The sequence below is a fragment of the Phaethon lepturus genome, unplaced genomic scaffold (assembly GCF_000687285.1).
Source record: "Phaethon lepturus isolate BGI_N335 unplaced genomic scaffold, ASM68728v1 scaffold16367, whole genome shotgun sequence".
NCBI classification, from domain to species: Eukaryota; Metazoa; Chordata; class Aves; order Phaethontiformes; family Phaethontidae; genus Phaethon; species Phaethon lepturus.
In genome coordinates, this window is record NW_010554179.1 from 62 (window position 1) to 26,622 (window position 26,561).

Consider the following 26,561-nt stretch of genomic DNA (forward strand, 5'->3'; position numbering starts at 1 on the left):
CCCGTCCTCTCCCTCCCCTGGCCCCCCCTGCCTCCGCCGTGGATGATAAACCCCTGTAACATCCATTTCCCCTTAACGGTTTCTTCCTCCGCCCCTACCAGCTTTGTGTACGTGTCTGCTTCGGTGTATAGAAAAAGGTGGCTCAGAAAACGTTTTTTTGGCTTGCTTACAAAAAAAAGAGAGAAATGTGAGGTTTCCCCCTCTGATCTTCTGAAGCCAGTGGTGCAGTGTTTTAGATAGAAGATGGTGTGCGTAGAAATACACGGGTGAGCTATGCGACAGAAAAAGGCTTAGATGGTTTTTGTGTGTTAGGATGTTCGTGTACGCGGAATCTGACTGGGAAGCAATGCGATTTGTTTGGGGCTGGATTTTTGTGTGTGCTTTTCGTCTGTTTGCTTTTGATTGAATATAGGTGACGTGGAATGCTGATACAGTCGGTTTGTGCATCATGTTATTACTGTTATTGTTACGTTGATTGTTGATTGACTGCATCTTGAAATTTTAATGAGGAAGGAATACAGGATTTCATCCGAAAAGCTGCCGCTAAAGAAAAGGGCTCCTCTCAAATTTAAAAGAGAGGTAGAAAACCTACGGGAATGGATTAGCATTCGCTGTGCATGGACTCTGAATTCAGTTTGTGTTAAGAACATAGGGAGTATTCTTAGCCTTTTGTAGATGTATATTTGGGGTTTTTGTGTGTGCGCGTGTCTGAGAGAGAACTTAGCTATCAAAGAGCGTGTAGGGGGTAACTACATATCCATTAAGGGTTTTTTTTTTCCTCTTGGAAGTTGAGAGGTATTAAAAAATTTATAATCCATGACCGCATATGAAAATGTATATGTGTTTAAATAAATAATGTTATTTCTGAAACCATTTTATGTGTGGAAAAATGAATCAGATCTAGCTTAATGAGTAAGCTATCTTGCTTTTTTGAGTGATTAATAAAATAGCTAAATATGTAGCTTTTTTATGGGAATAAACACATTTTGTCATCTAATTTATGTCTGGCATATCTTTCCTCCTCAGACCCGCACTGGAATGAAACAGCAGGCAGTATAGAGGGAGTACTGGCAGATGAAGAGAATACATTTCAACAGAATAAAAGCAGTAACAGTAAAAATAACAGCTACAGCAATGCAATCCAGAAAGAAATTACACTGCCTTCAAGACTAATCTATTACATCAACAGAGACTCTGAAACCCCTTACCATATCCTGGATACTAAGGCAAGGCACCAGCAGAAACATGACAAGGTAGGGTAAAACGAGGCTCAGCTGCAGAATTTTCAAAATGGTAATTTGTGATGTGGAACTGTGTGTGAACGTTTTATTCTGCAGATCTTTGAGACTTAATGGTGGTCCTTACCACCATTTTTAGGAATTAAAGGAGGACATGTAATTAAACAAGAATGTAATTTCCCTTGTGTTAATTTAAAAATAATTATTTTGAATTTCAGGATGGTTCAGAAGCTGAACTGTAGATAAAATGAATGGTAATTATGCAAAGTTGGCTTCTCTGATCAGTGTAGATTCTGGTGTCTTGACTTACAGTATACCATCATTAACAAAATATTTCTTCCAAAATAGCTCTAGACCGCAGAAATGTCAGCATAGGGAGTTTCTTTAGAATCCTGAACTTACAGCATGAGCTACTTGGTTTTGAATGTGTCATACACTACCTAATAAATGCAGTATTGGTTTCCCGGCAGTGTATGACCAGTGAAGACCACTGTAAAATGTTACCAGTTTTTGTCAAATAATAGCTGTGTTCTTCATTTTTAATGACAAGATCTAATATTTCATTTTGTATAGAGGTAGATAGTAATTTCCTTTTTCTGAAATTGTATGGAATTGAACAAACTTTGGTTTTGTAAAATAACTTGGTAAAGAAGTAAACCTATTGTAAACTATATCGCTTAGGAGGCACCCCTTAAAGTGATTTCCACCCTATTTTTATAAGTCCTTATTTTAAAAATTAATTTCTTCCCACAGGTTAAAAAGGTAAAGTGAAGGTAAAGATGAGTTGTATAGGAAGAGCTTGCCATGGTAGAGAAGAGAGACAGCAAAGCAGATCAGTGTGTGGTATTACTGAAGGACTTAGCTATAATGGAGTTCCTACCTATTGAATTGCATTTCTTTTGAAATTTTAGAAAGTGAATTTATTATGCATTATATATGCTTTTGTTGATATTGATTATGTACCATTTTTGATGTGGAATTAATACAGAGGCACTGTATGATATTTGGAAAAAAGATGAGATAGCTGCATAGTTTTGATGTTTTAATGGGAAGAAAGGTTGCTTCCTAGCTAATTGAACTCACCCCTTTGAAGTGAGACTACTCTTTTAAATAAACACTGGAGATTTTCTGTTCCCCTCTTTGGAGAGGGGTGTGGGAAGAAAAGGATTTGCAAGTGCTTGCAGACTTGCCTTTGGGAACAGTGCTTCCTCCGTGTTTCTGCATGAGTTTTTTTTTCTTGGGAATCCACATAGGAGAATGTCTGCCAATCTCTTTACTTACCCAGCATTCCCACAAGAACATTGCTGCCGTTGCCTATCCTTTCTATGCCCTACCCTATATCTACCTGTTGGGGTAAAGCTCTGCAGAAACCAGTGCTGACAGAATTGGAATTGATTCCCTTGGGTATGCTTGCTGCTGAGCGTTGTGTAAAGTGGATCTCCTTTCTACTCGCTGTGTCCCTTTTAAGTGTAGGGAATGCTAATGCTTCAGTTTTTTCCACAGAAGACTTCTTTAAGCTTGGGGCTTCACGGAGAGTGACATTATGTTGACTTCATTCTTCTGGCCTGAAACTTATTTTGCTTTGATCCATTTAATTGAAGGAAAGGGTTGATTATGTTCCTTGTCTGGATTGATTTTTGCCTGTCTTACTTCCAGAGCACCATAGAGGGCTTCCCCCTTCCCACCTTGCATCTTGTGTCTTTCCTGGCATGAATTCATTTCTTTGCCCTTTCATCTATTTTACCAATGATATAATAACAAATATTTTAGTTAGTTTGTTCTGTTTAACATTCACTATAATAATTTCTGTAGAGAAATAATTGAGGGGGCAAAGTCTGCCTAGGATGTAAAAGGAAAAAAACCCATAAAGAAAACAGAATGTTTTGTGAAATTGAATGGATTGTGAAAGATTCATGAGTTTTGTTTTTTTTTTTGGGGGGGGGGGGGGGAGAGGGAGGAGAAGAGGAATTTTTTAGTAGTCGCTTTTATCCTTTTCCAGAATTAAAATAAATGCTAGATTGTAATAAAACCTACGTGTAAGACTTTGCTTTCTCCCACATTGGTCATAAAAAGAAGTAACCAAAATATCTTTATAGCTAGGTAAAGAAATCTATATTTAGGATTGATTTTTAGCATGTGGGAAAAAGTGAAGATGTGATGACCTTATATACATACACAGTGGACAGTTGAGGAAGAAAAATACCATTTTTTTCCTTTTTACTATTTTTGGAACCATACATCCTTTAACCTGTATTTTCTTGTCAGCCTTAATATTCCATTTATAGGCGTATGATGTGGATATACTCTCTAACTGTGGATATTATTCAGTAGACCCCTTTCTGTGGAACTTCATTATAGTGGCCATAAGAATATAAGCGATATGGATAGTTTGTTGTATTAGGCCTGAATATCTCAGAAATGCTGAGTCACTCTAAGGAGAGGGGAAGAGTAGAGGAAATTGTGTGCATGTGGGAAGAAAGAGGGAAAGCTAGAGAGGTATAATTGTGTAAAACAATTTAAAATATTTTATTTTTTAAAGTCCTTTCCTAAAAATAAGGGTCTGCAACCTTCTTCATGGAATGTATATAGATATATAGAAATGAAGGGCTGGAGGAGAAAACAGTGTACCAGAAAACAAAACAAAACAAAAGTTTTCTTAGCACTGATACTCTTTATCCCCTTTTGAATATGGTGAAAAGCCATCATAATGAGAGTGCCTATGTGATCTAAACTGTTGATAGAACCTCTCTCATTCTTTCTTATTTTTCTAAGAAGCTTTTTCTCACTGTTGAAAAAAAGGAATGTTCACCACAGCTTTGAATAAGTGAAGTAGTCTATCTCTGAGGTGGACAGAGTTATAGTGTAAAATTATTTTCTCTTTGTGCTCTTAAAGAAAGCATATTTTAAATACTTAGTGCTTGAAGACTCTAAAATCTGTATACTTGTTTCCTCATAGTCAGATTAAGGCTAGCTGGTTTTGAGTCCTTCTGAAGTTATTTTTAGTGTGAAATGCTCAAATGAGCATCTGTTTATAAAAACACACTGAAGAAGCTCACAAGAATACTTAAACTTGCTGAAGAGGTCTGAGTCATCTGTGCTCTGCAGGTCTGTCTTTCTAAACTTCTGCAGGTGGAGGTAGTGTTCTGAATGAACTGGTAATCTCTTTATTGAACCAGATGGCTGCTTTGATTAGTTTTTACAGACGGCATATACAGGATTGTTAGGGCCTAGCAGGAAGACTGCATGGAACACAACTTGTCGCAAAAAACTAGGAACAAGTCCTTATGGTGGCCAGCAGAGGGGAAAAAACCTCGCAACACAAGATGTGATCTCAAAATAATAGGATTGCCAGAGGAAACACAGCTCAGGGCAACCTTAGCAAATTTTGAGTAGAAAATGGCTTGGACTAGGTGCATATGAAGGAAGATTGTCTCTGCTGTACAGTTTCTAACTGCTTTTAGATCACTGCATCGTAAGTTCTCAGAAGTTGTAAAGAAGCAATGTCTTAATGCATAATTCTAAATTGCTAGAGTAATTCTGGGGAGGAGGGAGGTGTCAATAAAACTGTTTTACAGACCTTAATGACTGGAAAAAAACCTCAGTGTGATAGTAGTTTTGACTGCAAAGAGAGTTCCACCCCCTCTGCCTCTACCCTGCCCCCCAGTTATATTCATTTTGTGCTATTTTTCTTAGGGTGAAAACTCCAGGTGCTTGTGTTCAACTCAGATGTTTGTCATTAAAAAAAAAATATTCCCACCAGGCTGAATGTTATGTTTTCTGCTATGTTGCCCTGCTGTAAAGATTGAGATGCAGTGCTGTTTCAGTCCTTCATGCAACTTTGATATGTAGCATATGAAAGTTGAGAGGGGCAAGCATCCTTAAGATGAAAGGAAAACAACTGTATCGCAGCCATTGCAAAGGGGATGGTACTGAAGAAAAAGCAGGCCTGTTTTGTGAAAGATCGTGGTTAATAATCTCTCAAGAGGCAGCTTCCTGTGAATTCATACTAAAATCCAGGTAAAAAAGCTGTGCATTAACTATTGTATTCCCTTGCCTATTTTAGGCCAGGTCTTCACTTTTAATCCCCATGTAATAAAAACTGATCAAAATAACAAATGAACTTCACGTGGCTTACGTGTATGAGTTTAAGACTGTTGGAGAGTTTGTTGTATTTCAGCTGTCTTTGCATTTTTTTTTCCAGAATGTTGTGTGGTGCAACTTCAATTTACATTACTTGCAACTGGATGATTTTGTGTACTTTGTCTTTTTTTCTATTCTGTATTGAATTTATATTAATGCAAAAGGCTTATCTAGACTCTGTAACTCTTCAGTAGTTACTGACAGGAGGGTTGAAGTTGGTCTTCCTATCTGGTTTGGTTTCTGGGGGTAGAAGGCCATCTTCTTTATGCCACCTTCAAGTAGATCTACATCTTGATTTCCTAGCTGAAACATGGGTCATGGTATTTCTTAAACTTTTTAAATCCTTTTTTTAAAAAAAAAATATTTCTGGGTCCTCTCATGAGCCTCAAGTGACAATAAAAGTTTCAGTTCTTAAATGTTAGGTAGTGCAACACTTGCACTTGTGAGGCCTTGTTCTGAAATTTAAAAAATGAAGTTTATAGGTTTTTCTAGCGTTTGTGGGAAGCTGGGTACTGCAGGAAAGTGGTCTGAGATACGGTTGCACTACTTGGTAGAGTCTTGTGACAAAAACCCTGCGAGGAATACGATTTGAGAGGCCAGTGTCACTACAGACGGGTATCTAAGTGTTGTCATAGTGGGAGAGAATGGTGGGTTCTGGCCCCTGGTTTAAAAGAGTAACGGTAGGATTACTTTCAGAAGTAGGCCTGAACATTTGTTCACATGCTGACAACCATTCTTTCAAAGAACAGTCTGCAAGGCTTGAGATTCAAGTGTGTCAAAGTAACCTCGCTGTTGTTAATCATTAAAGACCAGAAACAAATAGTCAATTTTCTGAAATCCTATATGTTTTAAGCATGAGTTTTTACATGCTGCTGTGACATTTATGTATGCCGTTTGTGTGAAATGCTTTATTTCCAAAGAATAATGGAAGGTTAGCTCTGCATATGTGCTCTATAGTAGATGTTTTCCAAGCGCTAAAGAAGGATGGCTTCTGTATGAAGTCTGGGGATAGGCAAATAAGCTAGAAGAAGAGTAAGGAACTAATATATAGTAAGTCACATTGATTTGTGACAAAATTTGTACTCTATCAGAATGAAGGTATAGATTAAAAAATGTTGTAATGGTGTAAAATCCATCTAAATGTGACTTAGGAACCTAATTCCAAAATGGGAGTGATGAAACCCCTTGCTCAGTTACTGAAATGAGAGAGGTGGCTTTTGGCCAGTATTTTAGTCAGCAGAACTATATGCAAAAATAGATTTCTAAAAGCAATAAGCTTGTCATTTGGAGAACATATCTGTATGAATATAGCAAAAGACCCATAGGTACTGTCAGTCAGTTAAATAATGCTGGTACTTTTGTTTAAAGACTTGTGACAGAACTTAGTATGTTTGAAGGGAAAACACATTATTGCATTTGACATAATTTTACTGTGAAGAAAGTAAAACCAATGTAGTACTTTAGGTGATAACAGTTGTAAAATTCCTGAAAGTCTGGAAAAAGTGAATTATGGACAAATGATGCCCAACTGCAATAATGAAAACAATGGAAGCATTCAAGTTGTGACATGGATCAGTAGAACTGAGGTTCTAGTTACAGCCTTCTGGTCCATTTTTATCTTGAAACTTACAGTAAGCTAATGACTGATTTGAAAGAAACTGAAATTCTTTTTATGGATTTTTAGCCTGGAAAAAAACCTGAGAGGAGTTGCTTTGCACAAGCAGCTACAGCACATTTAGAATGTTCCTGGTATGAAGAATCTCTTATTATAGTGACTATGCTAGTAATCTGAGCTTTCAGAACAGTGAAAAAACACTTCTCTCGTTTAAAATTTTTCCCATCCCCAAACCCAAATTTTAAGATTCAGACCCTTATTCAGCCCTGTCTTCTATATATCATCAGGCAGTCTGCTGCAGGAAAACTTTATGTAATTTTGCAGCTTTGCTGCTGGAGTAGCTTATAGCTGTCAAAGCAGGAACCTCTGCAGAGGTTTTTAAATGATAAACAAGCATGTACAAAGGAACTTGGTCTCCCTTTTATGTAAGTAAAGAATACTCAGGTGGATGTGAACATATGCATGTATGTAAGTGGTACAAGAAGGTGATTTTTAATATTTTTCCTGTGAAAAGACATGGTAAGATGTCTAGCCCCTATATATTCTTCAAAATATATGCTAATCTACATTATATTCCTGTTTGAATTTATATTCCTATGCCAATCAGAGCAAAACTGTATTTCAGGTTATACTTTGGGCATTGTAATTACACAGTAGTTAAGAGAATGCTGTGAAATGGTAAGCTGTATAACTGAATTCCACACCTACTTTTCTGAAATACTTCCTCCCATCATGGTGGTACGTGATGGTTGTAATGGCTAGAACACCTGGTGACAACAGTCTGGTAGCTTTCTGTGCTAACTTGCTGCAGGAAAAATGTCAGTTCCAGGATTAAATACTTTAGTCTCATTACCTTCACCTGATTTCTGGCCGATGGCTTTCAGGGGTGGCTATCTGTTATTACACTGGCTTAACAAAGTCTGTGTTTTGCTGCAGCAGTGGTGTATCACATTCACCTGAACTCAAAACAGTGTTTTTGCTACACTGCAGGAATCTAAAATCCAGTGTTCTTTTTGTAGCCAATGGTTTGAGCTGAGTTTGGAGAACGTGCCCTACTGCAGGGTAGCAAACTACTGTCAGCTGCTTTGCAGCAATTGCTTATGTGTACAGGCTATATCTGCTAAGTGAGGCACACTAATAGATAGCAAGTGGTGTTTTTATATACAAAAGTAATTGTTTTCAGAAATAGCAATGGTATTAGATATAATCCTACAAGATTAACTTTTTCTTTATGATATTGTAGACTGAGAATACAAGATAATTTTAAATTGCAGAAAGATAAAGAATACATGGTTGATGGCTTAGAAACTTGAAGGATGATATACATGTATCATTGAAAGGGCTTGATGGGACAAAAGAAAAGCTATAGCAGATCAGACTAGATGTCCATCTAGCTGTCCCTGAGGGCAATCAGTAGCAGATGCCTAGGGAGGGATATAGGAACATAAAAGTCATGGGGTGCTACTTCCTAGACTGGTCTCCCAGACTCCAGCTATTTGTCACCCAGTACCTTCTGGGAACCAGAACTTGTCTTTTGGGTTTAACAGCTGTTGATGGGAGTTCCTGATCTTGAGGTTATCCAAGGTTTTCTTAATACATGTACATTTTCAGTATCTGTGATGTCTTGTGCTGAAGTTTCAGGATTTGGGCATGTTTTAGTATACCATGATTGCTTCTGAAGTGTGTTTTATTATTCAACGTGGTATGTCATCATCCATACTTAAGCATTTTCTTAATAAGTAGCTTGAATCTTCTTGAAAGCAAAGATGTTCAAGAGTTTAGTTTATTTAGTTGGTTTGGAATTGGCAATCAGAACAACATTAGTGACAAAAACAAACAAAAAAAAAGATTTAAAGTGGGAAACAAAAAACTTGGGTATCTCTCTTGCAGGTGATTATTTAGCCTTGATGCTGCTCTTGGTCTAAAGTGTTTCAAAGAATACACATTTTAAGTAATGTGTAGTCTGTTAGGAGAAGTGAAAGAAATGCTGCACTTGTATCAAACTGAGTGTATTTTTATTTCTAAACTAACCCTGGAAAAAATACGTAGTAACTTTTGATGTTACTTTTTTGCTCAACTTGGCCAAGTATAGTGTTTGGGATCAATGGTAGATAGTATTGTTTCTAAAATGACTTGTAAACATCATTAACAGTATGCTGTACTGAGTAAATCCTGATTGGGCAGTCACTTTTTGCTATGTTGCCATGTGTGTCAGGAATGTTACATCGTAGATCTGTAAACCATAATCGTATCTTAAAGGAAAGACTCAATCTTCATGGTTTGTATGTAAAAATGTGATGCACTCAAAATTACCATGTTTATCTTTGAGCAGGAGATATTTTGACAAACTTCCAAACTGAGGTAGACAGATAAATAAAAAACATAGTAAAACCTAGATACTTTAAGAAATTCTGTAGTTCTCAGTTCTCATGTTTCAGAATAATCTTAATAGAATAGTACATGCTCTTTTAAACTTTCCTGATTAGTTAATTCTGAAGTCTTGTTTGTGGCATATATATGAAGACACATAATTTTGGGTAAATGTTACATGTAAAGGAGACTCAAAGCAGTAGCTCCTGTAACTTAGGTAGAATCTTTATGGGATAAAACTAGTTGCAACCCTTTTCCTGCACAAATTTTCATGCTTTTTTGTTTTCAATTAAATTAAAACATGTGCATTTTGAAAACATAATGAGGTTTGTTACCAACAGGTGCTTGAAAAGCTCCTTGTGACACTTAATCCTTGTTTTCACTGTGCAAAAAAGTGGAGTGGGGGCTGAAGAGCCTCTCCTATTATGCATGCCTTTAAACTAAGATTCTATCCTTTTTTCTTTTTATATATGTATACTAGCTTTCATCCTTGGAGATTCTCTCCATGTGTTTGTCTTTATACTTAAACCGTATCACTCTGGTGATTCAGAGCAGCTGTAAACTCAGTTTGCCAGGCCAGTGTTATGTCAGTGAACTGGTGAGACAACGGCTAATATTCATTTACCAAAAAATGTAGCAGAGAGAAAACTTGACACTGGTTTGCTTCCATATTATTTTTAGGTATCGCCTAGGAATATCATATTTAAAATTCTTGTTCAAAGATACTGTATTTTTTAATAAACAAAAAACAGGCTTTAGGTAAGAGATTGTTTAATGATATTTAAGATCTTGGAAATATTTTGTTACTACACACTTTTTAAAAAAGAAACTCTTTTGAAAGCTCTGTGACCCTGTTGAAAGGGAAATTATAACTCTGGGGGAAAGGAATGATAAACTAATGCAGGAAACATCACAGCTGATTTTAGTCACTATAGCAACTTTTAGAAATAGTTTCTTAAATTATATTGAAGGAGTTTATGAAAGGTGATGGATATCTTTGCTGAGAAATAAGGTGAAAATCAGTGCTGCTTTGTGTAGTGCAAGAATGGAATAGGAACATAAAGAATTTATCTGGTGTGGAAAAATTTCCAAAGGAGAACAAAATTGTAGGCCTTGTGGGCCATAAAAGCTAACCTTCATATTATTTAAGTTATGCCGTAAACTACCTAGAACTTTATGTAGTTTTTGTGACATACCTGAAGTTTCATTGTGGTGTTTAATAAAAAATAGTATTTTTTGATGAATATTCATTTTAATGAAAGGGCTTAGTCATAATATTCCAACTTGATGTAATTACTAATGCTGTATCAAATTAGTGTATAAGTAAGCATGATTTGGTTAGAACATTATCAGAGAAGACATTCTATGAAATTCAGATCTAATCTCTTACACCCTGTTGGAACAGTGTCTTCACACAAAGAAATTCTTGGATCATCTCTTACCTTCTCCTTATTTTTCTAGAAAACAGGTGAGCGTGTTTTAAATGTCTTTGGCTTCAGTTACAACAGTGTAGAAAAGAACAAAGAATATAACTTACAGATCTGACAAAAATTGAATATCCTGAAAGTTAGTTAACTCCCTATATGAGACAAGCTAATGTTGTTTTGTTGTTTTATGTTGAGAAGCATCAGTCTTCTGTGCACTGGTTTGGCTACAATGCCAAGTTCAAAGACTCTAATTGTGAAGGGATTACTTTGAAGGAGTATTTCATAACATGTAAAACAAGCCTTGCCATGATTTTCTTATTTCAAGGCGTGTATTACAAATGCTTTAATTATTTCAGGCCTTTTAAAGTGTATGAATGCAATAATATAACTAAAAGAACTGCATACTACATTACTTAATGCTTTTGTATAGCAAAATATAGATATTTATGTGAATATTCTTTTTTCTTTTTTTTTCTTCTTGTTTTTGAGAGTAATGAGTGTGTATTTGAAAGTATGCTTTTCAGGTACCATTTGCTTCTCTCTCCCTTTACCCTATAAAAATGCAAATCCTTTTGAATCGGAATTTGTTACAAGAGCAAAGCTTTTTCATATGCCTATGAGATTATGAAAATACGCATGTTTTCCATAACTTAGTTTTTCACAGATGTTTGTCACATTTGTTGCATATAAAGCTCAGTGATGCTTTTGACAACTTTAGATGTTCTGCAAAACTGTATAGTACTCCTGTGTGTTCATGTTTACAGGCTGTACATCTGGCCCAGGCAAGTTTCCAGATTGAGGCCTTTGGCTCCAAATTCATCCTTGACCTCACATTGAATAAGTAAGTGCACAATTTGAGGTTTCTTTCTTTCCTGCTCTTACTGTATTTGAGTTATGGTACAAGGTCAGTGCACGTGAAATCCCAAGATCTGTGGAAAAATGCACTGTTATCCAGGTTTGTTAATACAAAGTAACATTTAGCCTTTTTTAGGCGAGGTAACTGCTACCCTTGCTGGTGCCTGTAACATACAAACCTTTAAAATTTTATCAGTCATGATAAAATAAACGATGATAAATAGAGAGATTATGTACCAGTAGTGCTTGAAAGGTGTGGATTTTCATGTGCATTTTTTTACTTAGTGATGAACTGTCATACAGATGTTATTTTAGTTGCTCCATTTGGTGTGCAGGAATATTGTAAATACTTGTATGAATGGCTCATCTTTAATGATCTGGAAAACATACTATTGTCACTATAATCATGAAGTTCCTAATGAAGTGGGAATCCTAATGGTTTGGCTGTGCTGAAAGGTGCAGCTAGAGTCTGCTTACCAGTAAGATAGACAATTTTATATAATTGTCAGGTCTAGAAGATCTGACTTGCAATACAGTTCAATGCCGGTTTAGTTGTTTGTATCACATCTTTTTATATATCCAACTAAACATATGGAAGTTTGGAACTATGTGTTTTTCTAAAAATTGTAATTAATTTTTTTGCCAGTTTACACTGAGAAAGTTTAAGAATAAGGTAGAAGTATAAAATCAGTACTAAACACTGGATGGGTAAAATTATCTGCAGTGTTGCTTAAAAGTGCATTTGCCCCTTCTGCTGCCCTCGAGCTTTTCAGCACACTTAAAGGAGAAACAAATTTACAGCAACAGTTGCATACTGGTTTAAAAAACCCCAATGTGTTACTCTAGCCTTGAGATCCATATGAGGTCTTATTTTGGTCTTAACTGTCATGTAATGGAAGTTTTGTTAGGGAGAAACATGCAAGCTTATTAAATTAATAGCTTTTCAAAGTGGCAAGCTAGGGCTTTATAAAATTTGCTGAACTGTTATATTCACATATTTTGCTGCTTGGCTACTAGTTACCAGAAGTTTTGCTGTAAACATGAACAGGAAACATTTTCCTTCATCCTTGCATGATTTTGAAGTTAGGTTGCTCTTGCAATTCCATCTTTTAAAACGTGACACAAAGTCTTGAGTGGCAGGCAAAACATGAGTTAGTACAAAGGCAGGGAATGGCACACAGAGTGGAAGGAGAAAGAAGGCTTGGAGGTAACTGTGTGTTCTCTAGCCTTTGGAAGAACTATAGTGCAAGACTACAGTGTTTTATGAGAGTTGGACCCATGCACAGTAATTTCAGTGGAATAATCATGGCACATTTGTGATATCTACTGGCCTCTAAGCTACAGGAAATTTCTCCTCTTGGTCTGCTTGCCACTATTCCTGTTTGCACATCCAACCAGTAGTGAGACTAAGCACACATGCCTAATATGGCATTATACATAGGATATGGCTGGTCACACAGACCATCACAGAAAACAAACATTGCCTATGCTGGTACCACATATAAGCACAAACAGCCTGATAAAGTTCTCCAACTGATGGGAATTGGAAGATTGGTTGTCAAACATGTGCAACAGCCCTCTCCTGATTTACAAGCATGCCCACATTAACAGACTCAAATGTTAACATGGACTTTTAAGTTCATCAGTCATTCACATCTGGGCCTGAGGTCTCTTACTTGGTCACTGGCTTAGAACTTGGGTCTTTCCAGATGCAGATCTCCTCATAGTTGTTGACTGACTGAAGTTTGCTTGCACATTACACCTATGCAGAATAGACAGCAAAGTCACATAGAAAATATTGCAAGTAGGACTCAGTAAAAACATAGGCAGGCTGCAGTGATTAGGTGCAGGGCTGGGCCAAACAAACCTACTGACTTGCAGCTAACTCTAATGACTCCTTTTTATGCCACTTCTCTCCATTTTCCTGCACTTGTTCTATCTTTTGGCACTTCCCCTGAACATCCCATAAAAAAGTTTGCACATTTCCACAAGCTCCTGCAGATATAAGTTTGTAATAAGTTTGTTTTTTCCCAGGAGACCCATGATGACATTGTTTACCACTTCTTATCTGTTCTAAGGTTCTGGTTGAACCTCTTCAAGGCCATGCCCAAGTGGTTCCTTCCATGGCCTGTCAGTCAGTGACCTAACAGACATAATAACAAAGACCAAAACTCTTATCTCCTGTTCATTTAGGGTCTGTGGGTCTGGGTGTTGATTGCTTCTTCTGTCCTAGTCTCTTATGCTGAATGGCTGTTAACTGAATACCATCACAAATCTGATAGCCTTACATTGCCCATATCCTTGCAGTGTTACCCATTGTCCAGCCCTGCTGTTTGTTTGTGATTATTTGTTACACAGATGGTCCATAAAGAAAGTAAATGTACATATTTTTTCCAACCGTAGTTGCTTTATCAGCAATCAAGAAATGCAATGTCTCTCACTGTAAAAAGAGAGAGGGAGGTCACTTGCTGTGCACCTTATGCAAAGTTCTGCTCTTGGGATATCAAGAATTTTCTTACTAGCTGTATGTAAGGTGCAGAGTGTTCAGGTGTCTTACTGGTATCCCTACCATTTGCCTCTCTGTACATTAGGTCTTCTCCTAGCTTCTGAAGTGATTTTTGACCGCTAAACATTTGACTCTGGTTCTGCTCCAGAAAATAATGACTTCAAAAACCTGTCCTACTTTTTGACCTGACATAAGACTCTAAAATTGTAAGTCATAAAATTTGTAACATCATAAATTGTAAATACCCATAGACAATGATTTGAAAAAGACCCAGTCTTGTATCTTAGTTATACTTATGTGTTCAGCAAAATGCTGCCTTTTGCTACTATGTTGGATTACAATGAATTTAAGTTGGCATGCTGGTATTACTAATGTCTACTCAGAAGGAAAGGCAGAAGAACAACAGGGCCACAGACATGAGCTGTTATGTGCTATTGGCTGAAAAAACCCAGTGTTATGTGGAATATGTATTCAAAATCCAGAATACCCTTGAATATGTTGAATATATATTTATATCAGTTACTCTAAGGTGAGTTAATGTCACCTACTCTGTGTATTCTGGTTTTGTCCCTGCCTCTTTTAGGAAAGTTCTTGGAGTATATAAAGCTAAAATCGGAGGATGATGGTTGCCTACAAATAAGTTCTAGTTTTAAGTTTTCTTTACCTTTGTTGGAATCTGTGCAGTTGCCCATCTTCCATGTTCCAGCTGCTCTTTTTTTCCACAGCAAGTATTATAACCAGGAGGTGAAGAAAATTGGATATTCACTTGCATTAATAACTGTCAAGATCTTGTAAGAACAGCTGGCAATCTGAACGTTTCTGGAGCATGTTAATATACATTTTTACTTGGTGTTTACTACTATCTTGCTGTAGTGCAATGGCACAAACAGCTTGAAGGAAATATAAGCCCATCAAACCTCTTGAATCCAGTGTGCAGAGACAGTTCAAATGTAAGATTTGTATGGATTTTGAATGGGTAATCAGCTTCAGTTGCACAAGGCCTACAGGTGTTAAAACAGATGAAATACAATTTGTTATCCTAAAGGTTATTGCTGGCAGCTTTTTCTGACAAGAAAACTCAAGAAAAAAGATTGGTTTTGAACTCTTTAACAAGGTGGGCTACTCTGAAGTTTCAGACATCTTGCCCCTCATTACACTTAAGTGTTTAACCAATTTCAGGTTGTCAGTGTGATGTCATTTATGACAATGCATAATAATTGCAGGTATGTTGATTATGTAGCATTGTCTTAAAACACAATTTATATAAAGAGCCTTTAAACTTTTTTCATTAATTTCAGTAAATTCATATTTTTGTCCTGAAACAATACTGTCAATTCATTTGTTGTAACAATGTATTTGAGTAATCAATGATCCTAGTAGTCTGAACAATTTCTTAGTTTTCGGTTTATGTATTTTATATATATATATATAAAAACACAAATATCTGTGAGGTGGTGACAAATTCCTTTTTAATCATCTCTCTTCCACCAACATGTAAAAGGCTTTAAAGTCGCTGCTCTTCTGTTGAGGGACAAGTGTGTCTGCAGGTAACTCTTATGTCCTATTTAAAGCTAGCAGTCTTTATGTTCTGGTGTAGTACTAAAATACATTAGAGAGCAACACTACCAAAAGCAGTGACTTAAAAATGCCTACTTGCTGGTTTTTTTTAGTGATGAGTGAAGTTGGCTATATTGCCTGGCAGTTTTCAGCTGATGGTCTAGTACCAGTTTCTAAATAAAGGAGTGTCTTCCAGCACTGGGGGCTGAGGCCATGCTAGAGCCTTCCTTCACTGGGACTGTGGTGGCTGAGGCATATACAAGGAATGGGGAATTAGGTACCTGAGCTGGACAGAAATGGAAGATAAACACGGACAAAAACTTCTCTCCCTTCCTAATGAAAACTTGACTCAAAATTTAGGACTTTGGGGGAAGGGGGGAAAAAAAAATCGCCAAAAATAGCCTGTATTTTTCAGCTTTTCTTTCTTTTCCCTGTAGAAGTCCACCTTTCCAGGAAAATCAATTTCCAGTAAAATGGATTTTCTTTTTAAGCAAGAAATCATATGGAAAAAATCTGGCATCTTTGGCCTGAACTGGAAAGAAAGAAACCAAACCCAAAACTCACCACATTTGACTGTAACATGACTTAAATATTTGAGACATTAAAATATGATGACTCTTGTGAACAGTCACTCTCTTATATGAAGTGCAGCATTCCAGCCAATTTTATCCATCAGTTTAAAGCTTATAATTTTTGTATAGTCTTTATGGTGTATGTTTCTTTAGTGCTGAATGTAACTTGAGGATAGTCGCAGGGGAGATTACATTGTTAGCATAATTTAGAAACAGTAGAGCAATAGCTGGATTATTTGAGAATCTATTTGATTCTTGTTTTTTCTCAAAACTCTAATGGAAATGCGGAAAACCATGTAGTTTTCCAGAAGGAAACTTCAAATATTTATAACATTTTCTTAAATAAAAGCTTAAACATTTATGGTACTAAATGGATTCCGTAAGATATACAAGCAGTGTAAATTAAATGTGATAATATTACTGTGGCAAGTTTAACTCTAGTCTGCTTTTTAAAATTTGTTACAGATGAGATGCAAAGAACTCAGTGTTAGGATTTTACAACAATGTATGCATACTCCTGTGAGTAAATGCAATCTTGAGTATCTCAGCTGTAGGCAACAGAGCTTTACTGCCTCATTTGCCACCCCCAGAACTGGAGGCAATCTATTAAGTTATCATTTGTCTCAGTGGGCATTTCACATGCAAGAAGACTTAGAGACAGATAGTAAAACCTCTCCCTATTTTTCAAGACATATTAAGGTGTGAAAAAAGCTTTCTTTTGTTGTTTTAAAAACTATAAAAATCCGACAATGTGAAGAAATTTCCTTCTCAATTACTGTATTCAGCCATAAATGAGAAGCATTAATTATAAGCAATATTTCAGTTATTCTGTCTTCTCTTAGTATTTTGTTTCTGCAATTTTAAATGTTTAGTACAATTCTCTTCAGGTATCCTTTTCCATCCTGTCACTAAGGCTGTGATAAAAATGTGTATTTTATAATATTATGTATGTACACGCACTTGTATGTTCACTCATGTGCACTGTCTAGTGTTTTATTCATTCACTCTTCCAGGAGTAGGAGGCAACACCAATCCTGCCATTGACCAAGGGCTTGCACTCTTAGCTCAATGTCTCGAATATTTCTCAGCAGTATTTCCAGCTCCTTGTCATCTACCTCCTTCATTCCTCCTAGAAGATTCCAGATCAGTCCTTTTAATATTTTTTCTTCTTTTTTTGACCTCATTTTTCTTCATCTTATCCCCTTCTCTTTAGCAAATATTTATAAAATAAAGTGGTGTATGTGTGTCTGTTTATATATTTTATAGGGGAGAAATTATAACTGTAGCCATAGAAATTAATGTTGCAGTCCCTGACTTTCAAGTACTCAAGTTTTGGATTCCCCTGTAGTAATTAAGTAATGTCCCTATGCCTGCTGTGCAATGCATGAGTAGAGTTGTGCTCCATAAAATGGCTATCAATAAAATCATTGACAGCAGAGGTTACTTCAAGACTATAAGAAACTCACCATAGGCTAATTTGTTTGAAATGCCACTTTTTTGTGTGTGTGCTGGTGTTAAGAGCTCTTAGGAAGTACGTCCATGTATGGGATCTGGGAGCCTCTGGGAGAGGCATCTTAAAGAATTTGCTTTTAAAAAACAAAACAACCCCACCAAAAAAACCCCACAACAAACAACCCCCCCTCCCACCCACAAACTTGAGAGGACATGCTGTTTGTCTTTCAAAATGCAGACACTGGTGTTATGAATGTTAGCCCTCCTGTCAGACCACTTGCTTGTGGTATAAAAAGGCTTTATTCTGTAGGCTCCTGATCCTGAATTTAAGTGTGGTTCTTGTGACCTCCTGAACAGGGTTTTGAATGCCTGTCAGCTGAGATGCAACCACAACCATTGTTTTGGTGGATTGTTAGGGTCAACAAGCTCAGGGCAGGGCAAATACACACCTGGTGCAGTATGACAATGCTATAAAATTCTATGTGGCAGGATGAGGATGTTTATTGCCTTCTCCTGTGTAACAACTACAGATATCAAATTCGGGTGAAGGTTTGAAAGGGATGCTTCTCTCAGGAAAAAAATAAAATGCAAATCTTCTTGTCATAAGATATTGTGTATATTGAACTATTTACAGGAGTTAAAGAATTGGAAGAATTTAACAGAAAAGAAATCTACTGAGGGCCATAGACAACAATTATACTAAATCTGCGTTATGAAATCCTGGTGTCACTAATCACTGGGTGCTGAGAAAACTCTGAAAAACTGCTGCATGTGCCTGTTTGCTGTCAACAACATACTAAGCAGTTGTCTGACTTCATACATCCTTTCTTAGGATATTTTCATACTCCTTGCTCACATGTAATGTAGCAGTGATGAAGAACTGTTATCTTTCTAGTCTAGCAGATTTTTTTTATCTGTTTCTGAGGTCTGGTCTTGTCATAAGCGAGATCTTTATGCTGAAGTGAATACTGGGATGTCAGGTTCCGTTATAGTTGGACTGAAATCTTTGCATTTGGAGCTAGTATAAAGCCTGTGTATGCTTGACATATTAATTGATTAATTTCATCAAACTAGCTCCCAAGAGCGTATATCACTGAGTTTAATTTAATTCAATGACAGGACTAAAGTTGTGCAAGATAGTTCAACATGGAAGCATGGATTATAAAATAATCCAAAATAAACTCGTTTGCTGGAATACCAAAATGTATCTCTGACTCTGCTATAGTTGTTATTCTAATCTGATGGTGGTCAAGTCAGCTCTTCATAAGTGTAAACAAACTTATTTCACTAGTTTTAGTATTAGAAGTAAAATAAAATAATAAAAAAAACCCCATGCACACATCTGGTTGGATTTTTTCCTCATAGTAAGAGTTGGTTTAGACCGGACAGTTATCATTAGGCACAAAGTGTTAGAACAATGCGGAGAATTTGGTGAATTCTTTAAGAGGAGAAGAAACTCAAGTTTCTTTTGTATATGAAAAAGCTTGCTTTAAATGAAGGAAGCTTTGGGAAATATGGTTACCATTGAATGAGACCATTCTGGCAAAGGCAGATGGCAGCCCTCAATCTTACGCTACAGTTTAATAAACTTGTTATTGAGAAATCAAAACTACCAGTTTTCCAAGCTGGTATTGAAGAAACGGATCAATTAAAATGCAGTATTGAATGAACTTGAACAGTTGTTTGAATGAAATCTTTATTTTGTCGATTGCTGTTCTAGCAAAGTTCTGTCATAGCAAACTACATTGACGTATTTTCCATATAAGGTACAGTATTTGTATCTTCTGTAACATTGTCTGGCCATTCATTTCTTCATATCCTTTTGCATAGCACTTTTTAAAATGATATCATCTCCAGTGCTGTGGTAAAGGAAAATATGGTGCAAAATGAGAAACATACTGTTCTTAATATTCTGAAGAACTCTTCAAGCTCTTACTTTCAAAATGCTTACTGAAGTAGCCATTAAAATGTAGCATGCTCCACTGTCAGATGGAGGGCTTCAGGACTTAACAAATTCTTCATGATCCTTTCTCTAGTTATCTGAAGTCTCTTGAACTGACTCAGGGTTTCTTGCACTGATGGAGGCGGACAACCAGAAAAAGAAGATGCAGCATTTTTTGCACCATTCTATATGACTTCAGAATATGCTTTCCTGTCAGTCTTTTTTGGAGAACTTTCCCCATTTGAGGACCTCCTAAAGAATACCTAAAATATCACCTAGGTAATTTCAGTTTAATAAATTTGTTGTCAGGTCATCCTTTTCTCTACCTGAAAAACAAGCCAAACAAAAATGAACAACAAGAGCAAGACCATGCAAGAAGTGATTTTTACATAAGTGTACTATTTACTGTTATAGAATCATCATGGTATTAATAGCAGAAGTGAGTGGGGACTTTCTTTGATTTCGTAGTTAGGAAGAAGTTAACCTATATGCATGCATCATCAGTTGTTTCTTTTAATTGCTTGTGAACACAGATGCTTGATCCACAGTATCATGTTTTGCTTTTTAAGCTCTTTCAAGATAATGTATGAAAAAGTAGTGAAACCTTGATGTGTTTTAAAAAATAACAATGCATATTTGCAGTATGTTTATTCCTTGGAGACACTCTTGTCAGAGTAGCTTCAAAAACAACAGCCAAGTAAAGACTACTATAAATACATATTAGAAAATAATAAATTCCCAGAAGAACAGTTGATTCAACTAAGCTTGTGGATATAATTGAAACTGGTAATAGAAACAAAGATATAGATGGCCATTTCATTAGGTGACAGTGCCTTGATGATCTAACGAAATGCTGTATCAAGGTGTCAATTTGTTAGTCACATCTTTATGTGCTACTAAACTATATCTGTCAAATTGACAAAAGCATCTGATGAGTGTTCTGTTAAGTAATTCAGCGAAGCTAGGTTGCTCAGCCAGTGGGTACTGAGCTTGAATCATTTCAGAATACTTAAAAAAAAAAAGATTGCTTGGTAGTATGTTAGTATAATTTAAGAAGTATGCAAGAAAGATAATTTAGCTGTGGTCCAATTTTCTGCAGGCTGCATACTAGGTTCCTGGAAGCTAACTTCGTTACTTTTGTATGAGATATCTTCTAGTCATTTCATAGCCTTTACCTACCCAAATCAATTCTTTTCAGCAGAATAGCTGGGTGCCAGCTGAGGTAAGCTACTTTTCACACTGCAGCTCTCCTGCTAATGAAAACAGCAGCAGTGAAATATGTGCCAGGGAAGTGGATGTGAGTTCTTAAGGCAAGCAGCAGATGCTTTCTGAACAGCTGGCCTGGGTCTTCAAAGGCAGCAGCTACTGGGAATGGCATATCGCCTTGGTGCTTATTTTGCATCTCTCAGCGTACCTTTGATAGAAGAGCTGGTGATGCAGGACAGCTTAATAAAAACTATTACCGAAGACAAACAAGGCAGGGTGGGAGAAACTGTAGAAAAAGGACACAGCATACTACTTTTTTTTTTATTAGTTCATTCAGCATGTTGCAATTTGATGTGTTCATTGTAAGGCATCATACTAATGTGTCACTAGCCTAAGTATGGTTTTGTCTTATGTGGCTTACACAATTGTTTCAATTAAAGCTTGCACTGCCTCTGGTGCTCATAATATTGCAAAACAAATTTGCTGTGCTGGATGCATTTCTGCTCAATTGAAATGTAAATGGATCAACTGAAAGGTGACAAAACACAGTCCAGTGTAGATGAGGCACAAATGTGTTTTGTAAAATTCAGAGCTGCCTTACAGACGTAAATGTAGGCATTCTGTAAATGACAATGAAGGAAGGGGCATTATTTTATTATGTGGAGACCCTTACTTTATGCGCGAGTTCTGTACCATATCCTCAGGCACTTGTACTTCTACATGAGCACTTAATTGGTGTATTCCAGGCCTTTCTTTTTGATGCCACTTGCATAAAGGATCCCATCACACCTACTGATGAAATTACAGTGCTCTTCTGTGTATCTGTCTCTCATGTTGGAAGAAATGTTTGAAAGTTATTTTGGTTAAGTGTTCTTTTTTTTTTTTTCTTCCTTAAATCTAATTTCTCCTATCCCTTTTCATATTTGTCAGCAGTAATAACAGGTAGAAGCTTCGGTAGGGAAAATTTGCAGTAGCAGTTTTATGCTTATTTTTACAGCTGTTGTTATTCATGGCACTTTAGCAAAATATAGAACAAACTCCCTTACCCAAATTCTGTCTTTTTCTTTGCAGCAGTAGTGGAACATTTTTGCTGAATTTTTGAGTCCTAGATTACTCTCTGCAGTATAACATTTCAATACTAACCATTTATAAACACAGCTATGAATGTGTTTGTACTGATATTGCTGTGAGTATAGAGAACAGGAGACGGAGATTAGGTTTATTATAGAAGAAACTGGTTGTGTGTACTAGCAGAGCTATGTTGGAAAGCACCTGCAAACATACTGTCCCTTTCCCCCTTCTTCCCCTGAATAAGATCATGGTTGTCTCAAATTAGCAGTATACATTGAGGGATTTCTAGATGGTTGGAAGTAAGGTGTTCTTTGGGATGTTTGCTAGTGTAGGCAGATATTTGAAATAAGAATAAGTGATACAAGGTACCTTGCAAAAATCAGGTACCTACCAAGGTAGAGGCATACTGTTTAAGGAGAAGCCGATGTGATTTTTTTCAATGGAAAGTTCAAAATTCTTGCTGCCCTGTGGGAAATGTTAAGAGAAAATTGCCCTTGCAATACATTGGTGGTTATGTGTGACAAGCTTAAGAACATAATAATGATCAGAAACCAGGGTTAAATACCCTTCTACAGTATAGCATGAGAACAGGTTTGTGGAAGACAATAGCCGTATAGATTTTCTACTCCAACTTCTAGGTGGTAGATACTGTGCTACATTTGGTAAAAGTATAGTTCACAAATTAAAGGTATGTTTTGTTTACAGCATGGCATTTGGGAATTGAATAGCAGGCCTCAATTTTCTTTGGAGGGAATTTGTTCTATATGGAGAATTTCGCTGATGTGCCTTGTATCCAGATGATTCCACAGGACAGTTGCATTGGAAAGTCAGTGATGAGAGAAGTGTAGAGTCTACTGGAAAAGCTGCTGTCTGCTGCATCTTTGCTTTCTACTTGTGACATATATATAGGATTATTACATCATAAGCATATCATGTTAGATATTGTATCATGTAGGACACTATAGTTACTACCCGAATCAGGAAACCCTTTGCAGTTGGAAGTATTGAGCAGCTAAAGAATAGAAAAGTTTGGCAGATGAAGAAAACAACTGGCTTACAACAGAAGTTCAACCAAAGTCCAAGAAAAGAACACTGAACTCTGGAATGATTCTGCAAAGGGTGGACTAAAGAAATTTTGAGCAGCTCTTATGTCACATGAAATGTGATAAATCTAAGAGACAAATGCTGTAATTAAACTACAGTTAGTTGTGAGTCTGTAGACACAGTGTGAAATCACCTACTGCAAGTCTTATGAGATGCCAAAAGCACTAGATAGTACTGAAAGCAGTTCTGTGATCAGTCATGTAAGGTTGCTGGAAGAGGCCAAAATAGGGGGTGTGAGAGTGTGAGCTTTGTTTGGAAACAGGTAGGTAAATGCTGATCCTGGAATTGCTTTGAGGACACCAAATGGTCTCCATGAATTGAAGCAGAAGTGTCTGTAAAAATCTGAATCTGGTCAAGGCCTTTTCAATTTGAGCATAGTTCCAGTGTTTAGCTGTCATCAGTGATTTTTTTTTTAAAAAACTTATATCTAATCAGAATTTTCCATTTTCCTACTTGTCTCAGTTACCTCTAGCCTTGTCTATACTATGCTATTAAGTACTGAGGGCAGCAGTCTTTATGCTTCATAATAAGTATGAAAAATGCAAAGAAGAAAAAGACATTACCAACACTGTAAAGTTTAATTGCTTTGTATATGTAATCCTCTTCAGAAGCTTCCAACCATGCCACATTGAAGAAGTGAATGTTTGCATTATCATCAAGAGCTTACACTATCTATAAAGCATTTGTATTCTCTTGCAGAAAATTTATAGCTTACTATGATACAAATAGAGAAGGTTAAATGATTTTTTGCAACTCTATTTATTTTTCAATCTGGACTTTAAAAATATATCTATTAAATTTTGCTATCAAAATGGAAGTTAAGACAAATGATGAAACTTCAGTAATTATTCATGGCTGTTGGTGTTGGTTTTGCCGGCACAGAGTGCCCATAATATGGTCTCTCTGTTCCAAGAAAAAGGACTTTTGAGAGAACCACTGGTAACTGACTTCTGCAAGATCTTCTCTGCCAAGTATAGTGCCTGATAAACGTGGCATGAAGAATTGATTTTATGAGCCGGTAGTCCCAGAGGTGAAGTGTTCAGGATCGCTAATAGCGTAAACTGGGTCTGAGATACCTGTTATCAGAAACTGTTAGTCGTGAATTCCCATCAGAGCTATTTTGTCAGACCATGTTTCCATAATGATGATTTTTTTATTCATAGCAACAATATTTTTGTTTTGAAATACGTACCACTATCAAAACTTTTTTTTTTTTTTTTTTAATTTGGAAGGGTACAGGCTCTGAGAGGCTTGAAAAATGCTGAGAATTCTGGATCACATTAAGTAAAATGCTTATCTTGCATATATGGTGGGGAGTTAACATACTTAACTGCTTTGCTCTCCCTGGGCCTCTATGCTGCAACCCTGATTATAACAGGGTGAGATGTGAATGGGGCATTGAAGTTCTCCCAGGATATGAACAGGCTAGCTAATCTTATTTAAAAAAAAAAAATCTGAACTGTAAATTATATAGCATGGGGAATTTTTATGCTTCAGAAATTGGTCTTGCCAGAGCTAGGAAAAAAAAAAGAGTGAGAAAAGAGTCTGAGAAGAAAAAGTGAAAGGAAGAAAAGGAATAGTATAGGGGGGTTGTTTTGTGTTTTGTTTTTGTTTTTTTTAACAACACTACTGTTTTTGGAAAAATTTGACTATTTGCAGTTCTGAAAGTGAGGTACAGGTAAAGCATACACTCTTATCTTCAAAACAATGGTGTATTTGCTCAGCCTTACATATACTCTGTTTAACTTTTAGATAAAATATAAAACTTATTTGAAAACAGTTATGAACTAAACATACATTTTGTCAGTACCCAGTAATTGGCAGCAAACAAAGTTCTAAAGCCCTGGGATTTTTCTTTTTGCATGTTTAATAGGCTGATAATTCTAATTGTAAAGCTAAAATGCAGGGGATTAGATTGCAGAATGAAATTCCCCTTTCTGTAACACACTGACTTCCAGTGCACCAGCAAATCATTTACTGGACACAAGCTGCTTGATTTTTTTAAAACTAATTTACAAGAAAAGAAAAAATGCTTTGAAAATTCTAAGAAAAAAACTCAACCCCCCCCAGAGCAGTAGACAGAATATTCAGATTTTTCTCATATTGATTTTTTCTTTTTTTGACAGTGACTTGTTGTCTTCAAATTACGTGGAGATTCACTATGAAGATGGAAAACCAAAGTTTTCTAAGGTATTGTGCTCTTAAAATGTGTCAGAATGGTCTTTCTGAGGGAACAATGCCAATAAAATGTTAAAAAAAGAAAAAAAGTTTTGCAAGACTTAAAAACAACAGAAGCCTTATTCCACACATACAAGTTAACTGTGATCTCATCTTGTAAGGATACCTCAGTAATACAAGAAGAATTGTACAAAAAAGGAAAGCTGTGTGTTGGGGTGAGGGGTAGGAAGTGATAGATGGTAGTAGTGAAGATGATCCAGATACTGTCAGAACAATTCCATCTTGTAAAATGTAGGGGGTGGAGCGGTTGAAGTTGCCATCAATATAGTTTTCATTAATTATTTACAAGTCCTTAGCACACAGTGCAAGGGGAAGGGATAATGGTAATATAAGACATTCAAACAAACCAATAAAACTTGCAGTGACTTTCCTTTGCAAGAATTATCAGTTGTGAAACAGAAAATTAAAGACTTAACTCCAGAGCTTAAGGTTTCAGTTATTACAAAACCAGCATATTGCTTGACATCCAATTAAATACGTTTGTCAAACTAGCTCCCAAACTGAATTCAGTGCCATAGGCTATTGATCCAAAGACAAAGAGATTAAAGTTATCCAAGATAGTTCAGCCCTGACTGAGGGAACCAGATCAATCTCTTTCTTTGTTGTAGTAACAAAATGAGGACTGCTAGGTTCCTAGGAAGGTTATAAAGTACATTTTTAGGGAATGATTTTTTCCATATTTCATATGAACACTGGAATATTTGTTTTGAGTTTTTTACATGTGAAATATATCTCTATTCTTAGTGGAGGAAAGCAAGCATTCACGCTGCATTTATGCCTTCAGCAAGTCAGGACTGTTGTTTGCTCAAGTATTAGATGTCTAGTTTATTACTTTTCCCCGTTACAGAGAATCTCAAATAAAACAATAGATGGCAAATTAGGGCAAAATTAAACAATTACATTGCAATATAATTATTGCAATATAGTGTTTTGTTTTCTTCTACTGAAGAAGAAAAATAGTTTCATGTAACATACTAAGGAAGTTGTTTCGTTAAGACTCGGTACTCTGCAGAATAGGCAAAAATGCTAAATGATGCAAGAAAACAATTCCCTCTGGCATTTAGACAAGTTCATGCAATTGTCAGCTGCAGCACTAACATTGAGCACTGCGGTTGCTGAATCATGAATCTGACTGGAAAATTATATTAGAACTTTAGACTCAGCAAATGGACTACCTTTGCAAGCTGCAGTAACTTGATCCAAACTTCCTAGGGGACCTTTTCTCAATTGATTTATTCAGAAACAATAATAGAGCTCCTAGAGGTCAC

General features: G+C 36.4%; 1 protein-coding gene across 1 annotated transcript in view; it reads left to right on the forward strand.

Moving 5' to 3' along the window:
- Nucleotides 1–1,026: 1,026 nt before the first annotated feature.
- Nucleotides 1,027–26,561, forward strand: part of ADAM23 (ADAM metallopeptidase domain 23) — a gene marked incomplete at its 5' end in the record, with an annotated part of 75,052 nt that continues 49,517 nt past the window's right edge. Inside the window, 3 exons of the mRNA XM_010291771.1 lie at nt 1,027–1,253; nt 11,555–11,631; nt 25,182–25,245. Coding sequence (XP_010290073.1) covers nt 1,027–1,253; nt 11,555–11,631; nt 25,182–25,245 — 368 coding nt within the window. The remainder of the gene's footprint in view (nt 1,254–11,554; nt 11,632–25,181; nt 25,246–26,561) is intronic.